Source organism: Vombatus ursinus, unplaced genomic scaffold, assembly GCF_900497805.2.
Source record: "Vombatus ursinus unplaced genomic scaffold, bare-nosed wombat genome assembly UNPS02014814.1, whole genome shotgun sequence".
NCBI classification, from domain to species: Eukaryota; Metazoa; Chordata; class Mammalia; order Diprotodontia; family Vombatidae; genus Vombatus; species Vombatus ursinus.
In genome coordinates, this window is record NW_020954592.1 from 10324175 (window position 1) to 10337143 (window position 12969).

General features: G+C 36.5%; 1 protein-coding gene across 2 annotated transcripts in view; it reads right to left on the bottom strand.

Annotated features, from left to right (window-relative positions):
* The window catches only part of ASB11 (ankyrin repeat and SOCS box containing 11), a 44305-nt gene that overhangs the window by 17401 nt on the left and 13935 nt on the right, over positions 1-12969 (bottom strand). Inside the window, exons 2-3 of one of the 2 annotated variants that reach the window (XM_027835424.1) lie at positions 9173-9252; positions 2478-2585 (exon numbers count right to left, since the gene is read on the bottom strand). In XM_027835424.1, coding sequence (XP_027691225.1) covers positions 2478-2585; positions 9173-9252 — 188 coding nt within the window. Of the gene's footprint in view, positions 1-2477; positions 2586-9168; positions 9253-12969 lie in introns of both variants that reach the window. The other variant, XM_027835425.1, reaches the window with a different exon arrangement.

Sequence of the window (12969 nt, forward strand, 5' to 3'; positions counted from 1 at the left end):
TAAATGAGAGCGATGCAAGAAAATCATGAAAAACAAGTCAACAGTTTGGTAAAGGAGACACCAAGAAAAAAAAATACTGAAGAAAATAACACCTTAAAACAACAGACTAGGCCAAATGGTCAAAGAGGCCCAAAAAGCCAATGAGGAAAAGAATACCCTAAAAAGCAGAATTGGCCAGATGTAAAAGGAGGTCTAAAAGCTCACCCTGACATCCTAGAAGCAGTGGTTAAAATAGAAATTGAAAGACTCCATCGATCACCTCCTGAAAGAGATCCCAAAATAAAAACTGCCAGGAATATTATAGCCAAATTCCAGAGTTCCCAGGTAAAGGTGAAAATATTGCAAGCAGCCAGAAAGAAACAATTCAAATATTGTGGAGCCACAGTCAGGATAACACATGATTTAGCAGCTTCTACGTTAAAGGATTGGAGGGCTTGGAATATGATATTTCAGAGGGCAAAGGAGCCAGGATTACAATCACCTACCAAGCAACACTGGGGGGAAAATGGTCATTCAATGAGAAGAGGACTTTCAAGCTTTCTTGATGAAAAGACCAGAGCTGAATAGAAAATTTAGCTTTCAAATACAAGACTCAAGAGAAGCATGGAGGGGCAGCTAGATGGCGTAGTTGATGGAGCACCAGCCCTGAAGTCAGGAGGACCTGAGTTCAAATCCAGCCTCAGACCAAACACTTGACACTTACTAGCTGTGTGACGCTGGGCAAGTCATTTAACCCCAATTGCCTAAAAAAAAAACGAAAACAAAAAAAAACAAAAACAAAAACAAACAAACAAAAAAAAACAGAGAAGCATAGAGAGGGAAATCATAAGAGACTTAATAAGGTTAAACTTTATATTCATTCCTACATGGGAAGATGATATTTATAACTCATAAGACCTTTCTCATTATTAGGGTAATTAGAAGGAGCATTATAGAATTATATAAGACAGAGGGCAGAGGTGTGAGTTGAATATTAAGGGATAATATTTAAAAATATGAAATTTAGGGTTAAGAAAGGAATGTACTGGGAGGACTTTTGATGAAAAAATGCTTTCTACCTCTAGAGAAGGAACTGATGGGATCTAAATGCTGATTGAAGCATAATTTTTTCACTTTATTTTTCTTGCTTTTATTTTTGCAACATGGTTAATACAGAAATATATTTTGCATAATTTCACACATATAATTGATAACCCATTTCATGCCTTCACAATGGGTGGGGAAGAGTGGAAGCAAGGGACAAAATTCAGAACTCAAAATTTTTTAAAAAAATGAGTGTTAAAACAAATAAATAACTATTGAAAAATAAAAATAGACTTATGATTGCCCTAGCAACTCCCAGGACCTTAAACATCATTCCCCCAACTCCTATAATTTAACACGCCTTCCCCTCTTCCCCCCAAATGCTCTAATTCTTTCCATTCTCAACCCATATTGTACCTGCCAGGTATGACTAAAGATAACATGGTTTAATGAGGGTTGAAGAAACCAAAAAATAATATGTTTCTCTATGATCCCAAATATTGTCTCTGAGATCAACTGTCTTATCCTGCTAAGAAACCCCTCCCCAGTTTGCATTATTTCCTAAAATTTCACATAGGATTTAGAGCTAGAAGAAAACTGAGTGATCATCTGGTCCAACTGCATCCTTTTACAGCTGAGGAAATTGAGGCTCAATTTACTCGAGGTAAAGTGACTTGTCTAAAATCACAAAGATAATATGAAACTGACTCCAAATCAAGAGTTCTTTTTGATGTACTATTTGGCCTCCCTGCCTTGCCCCCAAAAATGATCATCATCAAAAAAGGAATAAATGAGAGTCATAGTAATGGAATCTCTACTCTCTTCTAGTACCTTCTGTTGGTGAGGTGCAATACTGGCTGAATAAGAACAGTTTTAGAATTTCAGTGATTGATGGAGAAGATCACTAAGATTCCACGGACATTCTGGTGAGGAAGCCAATAGCAGAGATTAGTGTAATAGAATGCTTTGGGTTAAGAGCAGATATCAAAAGGAAGAGCCATACCTAGAGAGGGATAAGCAGTTTTTCCCAGGGCATGAGAATCAGAGGATACTAAAAACACTTGCATTCTTCAGCATTGTAAAAACTGAACTCAGCGCCTTGTCAGCAAGAACAATTTGTTAAAATAGGATACTAATAAAGGAGGTGCTTCCTTTTTCCCTTCTCCCTCATGGTGGTCACGGTGAGCTGCCCCTGCCCAGTCTTATCCTGCTCTCTCTTCCACTCCCCGGGCAGCATACTTCTCAATGATCATTTCTCATTGTCCTGGAGTCACTGTCTCTCTACTACAACTGAATTTACCTTTGTAAAGTGACTTCAGAACACACTTTATACTCTGGGTCCTAGTCACATTTTGTGCCCTGCCATGACGAAATGCCATGGTCAAGGGCGAGTTTCTGAACAAAGGTCTTAATGAAATGCACAGTAGCCAAAGTTAGTATATATCATTACTCACGTGGGCACCATGCTCCAGTAAGACTTTTGCACATGCAACGTGGCCCCCAAGACAGGCTTCGTGAAGTGAGGAGACGCGGTTTATTGTCACGAGGTTCACATTGATTCCCTAAATTGGGAAAAAAAAAAAAAGAGGAATGACTACTATGTTTGGGAGAGTAATGACAATATTTTCCCCCCTCAGTTTTACGTATTCAAGAAATGAACAAGATCTATTGATATTAAGTGGGAAAGGAGGAGGGATGCTTAAGAGAGGGGTAGGAGAGATTGGAGTAGGGTGAGACAGAGGGGAGCAGAGCTATGGTTAGACAGGGAAGATGTGGAGCTCCTAGAATTAACAGGTGCTCAAAGAACAAAAATAGTTGCCCAGAGCCCTAAATTCCAATCTCCATTCCAACCTACAACTACCTAATGGGGCAAGGCTCTTTTTAAATTATCTGACTTATTTTTCAAGTATGACTCCACACATGTAATAAAGAAGAAATACCCTAGTCTACCTGGCTCCTGAGAATAAGTCTGACAGAAGAAATAAATTTAAACATCTAAAGGAGGTCAGGGTCTGGAAAAGGCTGAGATTAGAAAACATCAAGTAAAGAGAATAAATAATTCATTAGCTTCACAGCTCTCTCATAGAGACAATTGCATTAGATTCTTCCAGGGCCCTAAAACTTAAAAACTGTAACCACCATTTGGAAATGGACAAATGCTTCAATATTAAATATTAATCATCAGTTTTCAAATGACAGTATAATTTTTGAACTCTTCAGTGATTGCACTGTACTCATCCATATAACTAGGGTGTGAAAGTTTTTTTTTTAAGTCTGGTTTTTACTGCTTTTATAGAGGTGGTACAATACATAATGATTACATGATTAGCTGCCACTAGATCCCCAAAACATTAGCATCTGGGGTCACGTTGCCAACCTGTCCATTCAACCCTAGCCTAGACTCAAAGGAGACCCTGATCCTGGTGCTAGTTCCTCTTCCTTTTTAAATTAATTTCTATATATTTTGATTTTACTTATCTGTATGCTCTTCAGTAGGATAGAAATGGTAGAATGGTTCAGTTTTTGTCTTTGTATTCCTAGTACTAGTATAGTGCTTGGCATATATTAGTTGCTGCATAAACTCTTGTTGAATTGAATAGAAAGGAAAGGAATGAAATGGAACCAAGGAGGAATATGGGGGACCTTAGGCAAGAAGCTCTACTTCAGGCCTGTCCTAGTGCTGGTCCCACTCTAACCTTGGGCTCCTGTCCTATTTCCCTGTTCCAAATTACCTCTTTTTACCCTAGTATTTAGGGCCTTATCTTATTGTCCCATGCTTTTGTCTGTGCCTTAATTCCCCAACCATTTGCTTAATTTGTTGATTTATTTGTTGACCTACCCACCTCCCAAATCCTCTGTTAATCAACCAATCAATCAACTAGTATTTAACAGGTTCTGTGCTAGGACAGGTACAAAGAATGAAACAATCCCTGATCACCATGAGTTTATATCCTAATAAGGGAAACAGCAAGTACATAAATATATGTATATATACATATATATATATATATACAGAATAAAGAAAAGGTTTATATAGACATATATATGCATATACATATTCATCTATAGGTACAAATCACATAAAGTTTCAAATTAATCATTTTATGTAATTTAGAAAAATAATTTTTTTCCTTTTCTTAGATATGACTTGCTTAAAAACCAATTTGCTCACAAGATGGCAGCAGTGCGTCACAGAAAATCTTGGAGTGGGTGAAAATTCTTGGAGTCTTGGAATCATAGAACTTTGTAACTGGAAGAAACCTTAAGACTCCACCTAGTCAAAACTCCTCAATGTATAGATTAAAAAACCAAGGCCCAGAAAGGTTGTATTTTGTATCATGTCACACAAAAATTCCAGGATTCATTGTGTGATGCAAGGCAAAACACAGGCTTTACAAGCCTTAGTTTCTTCATCTATAAAATCAAGAGACTAATCTAGTATCTTTCAATTACAAATATTTGTGATCTCACAAATCTTTCAAAACACTGTGGCTTCTAAATATTAAATAGACCAAAAATTAATGATAGAAGCTGTTGATAATGTTACCAATCTGATCTTATTCTGATTTTGTAAGGAAGAAAACAGAAAGGAAAAAGAGGGGAGATTTGGGACAAAGGAAACAATGTTGTAGATAAACTGAATTTGACTTTCAGCAGTCTCCCTAGGTTATTCATCAAAATAGTGAAGGATAAGCAAGTACAATAAAGGAGGAGAGAATCATTTTTAAAAATATGTATTTAATGAAGGCTTTATTGAAAATATTCTTTATTGGTAATTCCCTTTCAAGGACAAAACAGTTCACATGCAAGAAGAAGAAATGAAAGCAACATAAATCTCAAAAATTTAGTACATAGTGTTTAGCACAGTACTTGGCACATAGTAAATATTTCATAAATATTTGCTGTTTGTTTTATTGATTAAAATGATGCCATCACTAGTGAGACAAGACAGATCTGGAATAATAAAAGGGTATATGTAATGAATCATCTCTTCAATACACATTTAAATTCTAAATCAAGCACAATTTCTTCTGGCTACAATTATTCATATATTTATTAAACCTTTGGCAAAGAGTAAGGATTACGTAAATGTCAACTGTCTTTGTATAACAGCTCAGCCTTGGGTTGCAGTTCTTGAGCTTTTAAGTAGTAAGTAAAATGTAACACTCCACAGTAAATGTTGAATTACAAGTAAGGCTCTTGAAAGGTCTTAATTTTGGCAAAGTAACATGTTTAATTTTTGTTGTTGAGTCTTTCAGTTGTGTCCAACTCTTCCTGACCCCATTTGGGGTTTTCTTAGCAAAGATACAAGAGTGATTTGCTTTTTCCCTCTCCACCTCATTTTACAGATAAGGAAACTGAGGTAAATAGGGCTAAGTGATTTGCCCAGGGTCACACAGCTAATAAGTGTTTGAGGGCAGATTTGAACTCAGGAAGACTCCAGGCCTGGCAGTCTATCCACTCTCCCACCTACCTGCCTCTAGGCTTAATTTTAATGTACTATGAATGTCAAGGAGGAATTAATGAGATAAGGGTTGTTTTGTTTAAATGTAGTACTCCATCTTGCTATATATGATGGGAACTGAAAACATTCAGGGGTGAAAAGTTCCCTAATTTTAAATACCATCATGTTCTAGAGGAAACTTGGAGCTTACCCAAGGAAGTTTTAAGGAAGTTTTAACCTTCTGCTCAACATTCCATGCTAAACCAACCTTCATTCTAACCCTACTAGAAAGATGTATTATTTACTACACTGTAAAGATTTATTATATACTACACTACTTCTGTAAGACAGGTAGTTGAGTCAAGTCAATGAAAATTTATTAAGCACCTACTATCTGCCAGACATTATTCTAAGGTTTTTCATTTCTTAAATCCATTTCAATTCAATAGGCATTTATTAATGTTACAGGCAACAGTACCTGCCTTTAAGAAGTCCATATTCTACACATCTTATTTATTTTTCTTTGTATCACCCACTATGCCTTGCACATAGTAGGTGCTCAATAAGTATTTGTTGAAATAAATTCACTTCTTTCTTCTTAGTTAGCAGAGCATATTGAAAAGGTAGGATGAAAGAAGGTCTGAAAAATCCCATCTAAAGCAAAGATTTTGTTATGCACATACACTGTACCGTGTTTAGCACGTTGTAAACCCTCAGTGAGTATTCAGTAGTAATAATGATGTAGTTGCTGCTTCTCTAAAGGTCCCATATCATTACTGGCTTAATTTTTCCTTAACATTTACTATTAATATATTTTAAAATTATATTAATATTAAACACAAGAAATTATTACTATATTAATGAATATATTAATTAATCTTTTTCTTAACTAGGACATTCTATTACAACAGTGCTGCTAGGCTATATGAGCAAATGGCCAGATGTCTGACTCTGCTATTTAGATGCTGAAGTCTTTCCTCTGGTTACTAGGAATAAATGTAAATTCTTGGATCAAAGTATCTTCTTTCCATTGCCACTGTAGAAGGGCAGACATCCAAGGTAGGAAAGTCCTGAAGAACAGGGAGAGTAAAGTGAATGGTTAGTGGATGCCTAAGGCCTCTCCATCATTATTTGCTAGAAAAAAATTTCGTAGATAGAGTGGAATGTGAAAATAGCAATGGAGGAAAAGAGAAAAGCATGGTAAAGGATGACCTCAAAAGTCCAAGAAATGAGAAAGTCAAATAACCAGAAAAAAAGTGGCAGGAACACAGGGCGATCTGAGAAGAGCATTCATGCATTGACCGTATTCTAATCTGGAGATAAAAAACATTCATAAGCATACATATCTAATCAACACAACTAAATTATAAACTTATGGAGGGGAGGGACCATATTTGTATGGTCCACCACCCCTACACATGCACATACATGCACACATGTATTTAGCATATAAACATATGTACATACATGTTCACATGTGCTTAGCTCAGTTCAGAAAATACAAAAAATATAGGTAAGTAGGTAATGAAGGAAGGTAAGAAGGAAGGGAGGCAGAAAAAGAGAGAAAAGCAGAAGATGATAAAGTATTTTGATATTAGTAGGAGAGAAGAAAGGAGAAGAATATAGGAGAAGAAATTATCTAAAATAGTATTTTCCAATCTAATCTATTCACAGGTTTTGGTCTTTAAATATAATGACTAAGGTTATCATGGTTTTCTCCAGAAGATTATTCTCACTATAATCCATTCTCTCTTTGTAATCTTCAATAACCCTTCTATCTACTGGTCCTTCTCTGCTGCCTACAAACATGAGAGTCTCTCTTATTCTTAAAAAACCTTACTGGATCCTAACATTCCCAATAGCTATAGCTCTATATGTTTCCTCCTTTTCTCAGCCAAACTCCTTGAAAAAGCTGACTATACTTGTTTCCTCTTTTTCCTCCTCTCCTTCTCTTCCAAATGCTCTATAGTATGGCTTCCAACCTCAACTAAAATTCTCTCTCCAAAGTTACCAATGACAAACCTTAACTAACAAACCTAACAGTCTTTTCTCAGTCTTCATCCTTGACCTCTCAGCAGCTTTTGACAGTGACACCCTTTCTTTCTGGATACTCTTCCTCTCTGGTGATGCTGTTGTCTTATTTCTCCTATCCATCTGACTGTTCCTTCTAGGTCTGCTTTGCTAAATCACCATCCATATCATTTGCCTAACCATAGATCAAGGCTCTTTCCTTGGCCTTCACTCTTTTTTTTCTCTACCTTCTCTCATTGGTTACCTAATTAGTTCTCATGGATTCAATTGGGGCCAACGACTCCCAAGATTTATATATTTAGCCCCAGAATCTCTCCTACATCACCAACATTTTATTTGACTTTTAACTGAAATTCCCAGAGATATCCCAAATTCAATATTTTCAAAACAAAACTCATAACATTCTTCCCACTCCTCTTTCAAAATCCCCTATTTCTGTTGAGGGTACCACCATCACTAGTGATACATGTTCTCAATCATGGTGTCATTCTCTATTACTCATTCTCATGCGCTCTATATAGCCAATCAAGTACAAAATTGTGTTATTTCTATCTCATTCTCATGCACTCTATATAGCCAATCAAATAGAAAATCTTGTTATTTCTATCTTCTGATCTCCCCCATCTGTCCCCTTCACATGACCACCACCACAGTTCAGGCTCTCATGATGCCTCATCTGGATTATAGCAATACCACCTAATTTGTCTTGCTACTTCAAGATTTTTTTGCACTCTGATTTATCCTATCTATCTATCATAGCTGATGAAGTGATTTTCCCTAAGCACAGATCTGATCATATCATCTCCCTACTGAATAAACTCTAGTGGCTACCTGTTATCTCTAGGATTAAATATAAGTTCCTCTCTTGACATTTAAAGCTTTTCACAAACTAATCCCAACCTATCTTTCCAGTCTTATTACACATTACTTCTTTCCATGCACTCTAGGTTCCAATTAAATTTCTTTTCATTTTTCACACCCAACACTCCACTCCCCATTTCTGTGCCTTTGCACTGGGTATATTCCATGCCTAGAATGCTCTCTCTGCTCACCTCTGCCTCTTAACATCCCAGATTGCCCTCAGGACTCAGCTTAATCATCACCTTTTACATGAAGCCTCTCCAGGTCTCCCCCAACCTCACTGCCATGGCTAGCCTGTATCTCCTTCACATGTATATTTATGAGTGTTTTAAATATACTTATGTTCACGTAGTCTTGCCAGTTAGAACATTAGTTCCTTGAGGTCAGAAATAGCCCCACTTTTGTTTTTATTCCCAGCACCTAATACAGTATCTGGCACATAGTAGGCCTTTCTTTAATAATGAGTCATTAGTCTAAATGTATTAAAATATCCATGGGATAAAGAGGAGAAAGGTCAGGGAAATTATGTTAGGAAATAGAGGACATTATGTCTATTTTTATTTTTAAGCTTACCATATGTAATATGTGCTTTGTAAATACATAATTTCATATTTAATACTTAGAGGGGAAAGTATCAGTCACTGGCATACGTCTCTTTCACAGACTCTTCATATAGTTTAGAACACCTGGGAACCTCAGAATATAATTTGGGAAATGTTGATCTATGTGACATTACCAAAGATCATGAATGGCAAGGATCCATTTCAATATAAGCACCAAAAATGCTTTTGAGACGATCCTCCGATTACTTACTTGTGCAATTAAAGTTTTGAGAGCAAGGAGACGCCCTTGAGATGCAGCTTCATGAAGTAGAGATCGATCAGCCCAGGATTCTGAAATACAAAATTAAAACCAAATAAAATGATGCTCCTATGAATAATTTTCCCTGACAACTTGATAGGAGAGACTATTTGGGAGGACAGAATACAAAGGTGCCCACTCTACAGTTTATTCTAAAAACGAACACTACTGAGAAAATACCAGTATAGCTCATTCAAGGTAGGCATGCTACTGCATAGAATCCATTGGTCCCTTTCAAAGTTGCATTTTATCATCCTTATCACAATTTTTGGGGGAGGAACTTCAAGGGAAGAGTAAACTTTGATTGTGTCATCATTATACTATGTCTAGTACTTGAACACAGCTCCAAATATGGCTTATGTAGGGAACAATTCACATCAACACCATATTCTACACTTATCTTTCTTGCCGCTCCATGCTTTCTTCTATCTACCAAAAAATTCAACCAGCAAACTTATTTTGGTTTCTATTGCCTAGTATAACCATCTGTTTCATGTGGACTAAAGATATTTGGCTGAGAGACGTGGGCTCAGTCACTCAGGAGACTCTATAGTTATCATCAAATATAGAAGGAAAATCTTTGCTATTTTTACAATGCTGAGGAAGGAAAGTGACTAGAATTGTGTTAATTCAGTCTTTTCCCTATGTGACTTCATTGTGCTCCACTTTAGGTACAAAATGGAGATAAATAAGATTCCCAGTAGAAAAGTTGCAAAAATATACTGTTACCCCCACACAGCTTCAATCAGTGAGTCAATAAATATTTGAGTGCCTACCATATCATATACAGGAACACAGAAACTAGAGTATTAGATGGAAAGTCAGAAAGTCATGGGGCCAAATTCTGCCTCAAATATTTACTGATTGTATAACCCCGGACAAGTCATTGAACATCTTTCAGCCTCTTTTCCTTCTATGTGAAATGGGTAAATTAGCATATAATTTACAGGGGTGTGGTAAGGTTCAAATGAGATCATTATGTTAAATATTTGTAAATGTGATATGTATTATATATCAGCTATTATACACATACATACACATACAAATACATCATCTTACCTATCATCTAACATTTATTATTTGATAAATGTTTGATAAATTTACAAATGTAAATTGTTATTAACTGATAAATGTTGTCTAATGCCAAAGCATGAGATAGTAGAATGTTTAGATTCTGAGTATGCAGAGTCAGGATTCAAACACTTCCTCAGACACTTATCAAAGATGTTACATTTAGCAAAATTCAGAACCTCCGTTTTCTCATCTATAAAAAGGGAATAGTAATATAGAAAGTACTTAACTTCATAAAGTTGCAAGGCTCATATGAGATTGTATATGTGAAATTATGGTTATTGTTCTTCAGAAAAAGGGACTAGAAAGAACAAATGTGTACACCTATGACAGTTTATTCTCTCTGTTTCTAAAAGGCAAGAACACTGTAAAATTCACATTAGAAGCTTCCAAATACTCTATTTAATCTCATTCCAATAAAGGATGCTTCCAACAAACAAAGAAACTGCTTGTTTTCATTAATAGTGTCCAGCCTTTGCATTATTTGATGTTTACTTTCCTATTTTCTCTTGGGTCTAATCTTACCAGATTTTAGTAATGTGACTGCGACATGGCAGATGCTGCTGTTATTGTGGAAAGCTAGTGAACCAACCTTACATGTCTAATTGCTCTAAGAGGCAGGCTCACTGATGTCTGCCCTGCCTAAGTCTCTCTCAGAAAACAAGCTGGCCTGTTTCAATAAACAGATGAGAAGCCAACATCTCTGTTTCACTTAGCAATTAATGTCACACAGGAAAATGTAGTTCCATTTGTGAAAGGAGCATTGAATTTGTAATCATAGGACCTAGATTCGAATTCCATTTCTACCACTTGTTACTAATGTCATGTTGGCAAAGTTATTTAACTTTTCTGAGATTTTTCCTCACCCGTAAAATGATGGGTTAGGCAAAATAATAACTAAAGTCCCTTCCATATAATCCCATGATCTAAGGACTTGATTTTGAAGTAAATACTGTTAGCATTTGGACAGGCAGTACAGTATACAAAATAGAGAAATGGCCCTGGATTCAGCAAGACCTAACTTCATATCCTTCCTCAGATGTGTCTTGTGTGACCCTATGCGAATCACTTAAAACTCTCAGAGCACTAGTTAAGTCACTTAAAACTCATAGAGCCACAGGCAAATCTCTAAGAGTATAAATTGCAGAGAAGATGCCAATCTGCTATGGATAAATGAATTCTACATTAGAAGGTGAGCTCTTTGAGGGAAGGGGTGGAGTTTTTACCCTTTTTTGTATCCCCAGAGTTTAGTACTGAGCCTGACACATAGTGTTTAGTAAATAGTTATTGACCTGTTGACTATTAGAAATTCTTCACTGGAGGTTCTTTACAGAAACAAAATTAAAGGTCTGGACTTCTGGGTCATGTGAACAACAAGATGAAGGACTAGATATTTTCTCTGCTCCTTATAACCTCTAGAATTTCTCCAAAATAGGAATTATGTATGAATGATAAAACAATTTCAGCTGTCTTCATGGTCTAGGACATCAAGAACCCAAACAAGGTAAAAACTCAATGAACTAACACCAGAGAAAGCCAATAATCCCTTACCCCTGACACACTCAGCACCCCCTTTTTCCTACCATGTTCCCAACAGCAGGACTGCACAAGATGGCCCACTCTCTTCCAACAGAACTTAACTCTACACCCTAACCCCAACCTTCTCTCTTCTCCCTTCTCCCAGTACTGCAGAGATCCAAATGGCAGAAATTTGATTAGGCTGTGATAACAAGGAGTCGTATAACAACAATAAGCAGTAGTACTCTGTGCTATTAGAGAGTTTAGCAGAGAAGAGAGGAACAAAGGTAATAGAGGCAAGACACACAGGGATGTGGGGCAGTGGAATGCCACTAACTTGAGGAAAAGAGCCTAGCATCTACCTGGGGGTAGTTCTGTCCCCCAAAAAGTAACTATGGGCATAGATTTAGGCTGGTGAACAGTGAATGATCCAGAATAGGAGGAGAGTGAGACACTTTTGAGATCCAGTCCCTAAGAAAACTGCCATCAAAGGGGAAGGAGTCAGAAAGTAAGCAATAGGGTAAAGCAAGGGGTAGGGGGAGACTGAAATTACCAAAGGTCTCAGGAAGAAGAAAACTGAATCAAAGACCTTAAGCATAAGCAGATAAACCTACAAGGAATATACTAATAGCAAAAGGAAATGTGGTGTCCAGATCAGGTATGAGAATACAGGCATATATATATGTGTGTATATATATATATATATATATATATATATATGTATATGTATGTATTGCAAGACAAAAGAAAATAAAACAACACCTGAAGAAGCAGAGGATCCTGAGAAAGACAGCATGGAACCACTATAGGATGTGCCTAAATAGTTTAAAAGAGTAATAAGGATTTCAAAAGCAGAATTAACTGGTAGAATAGAAGGCTTATGAGCCTCACCAACAAAATAAAAGAGAGAATAATTGATTCAGGATGTAAATATGTGGAAGTGAAGGACAATCTTGAAAAAGAGAAACAAAAAGCAATAATATTTTCTTAAAAACCATGATCTCCATGCAAGCAATGATCTTAAAAGACAAGATACATAGATACAACTTAAAGATTATAGGGCTTCCAGAAGAACATAAGTAAAACACACACACACACACACACACACACACACACACACATACACACACACCCCAAACAAAAAAACCTGTGCATCATAG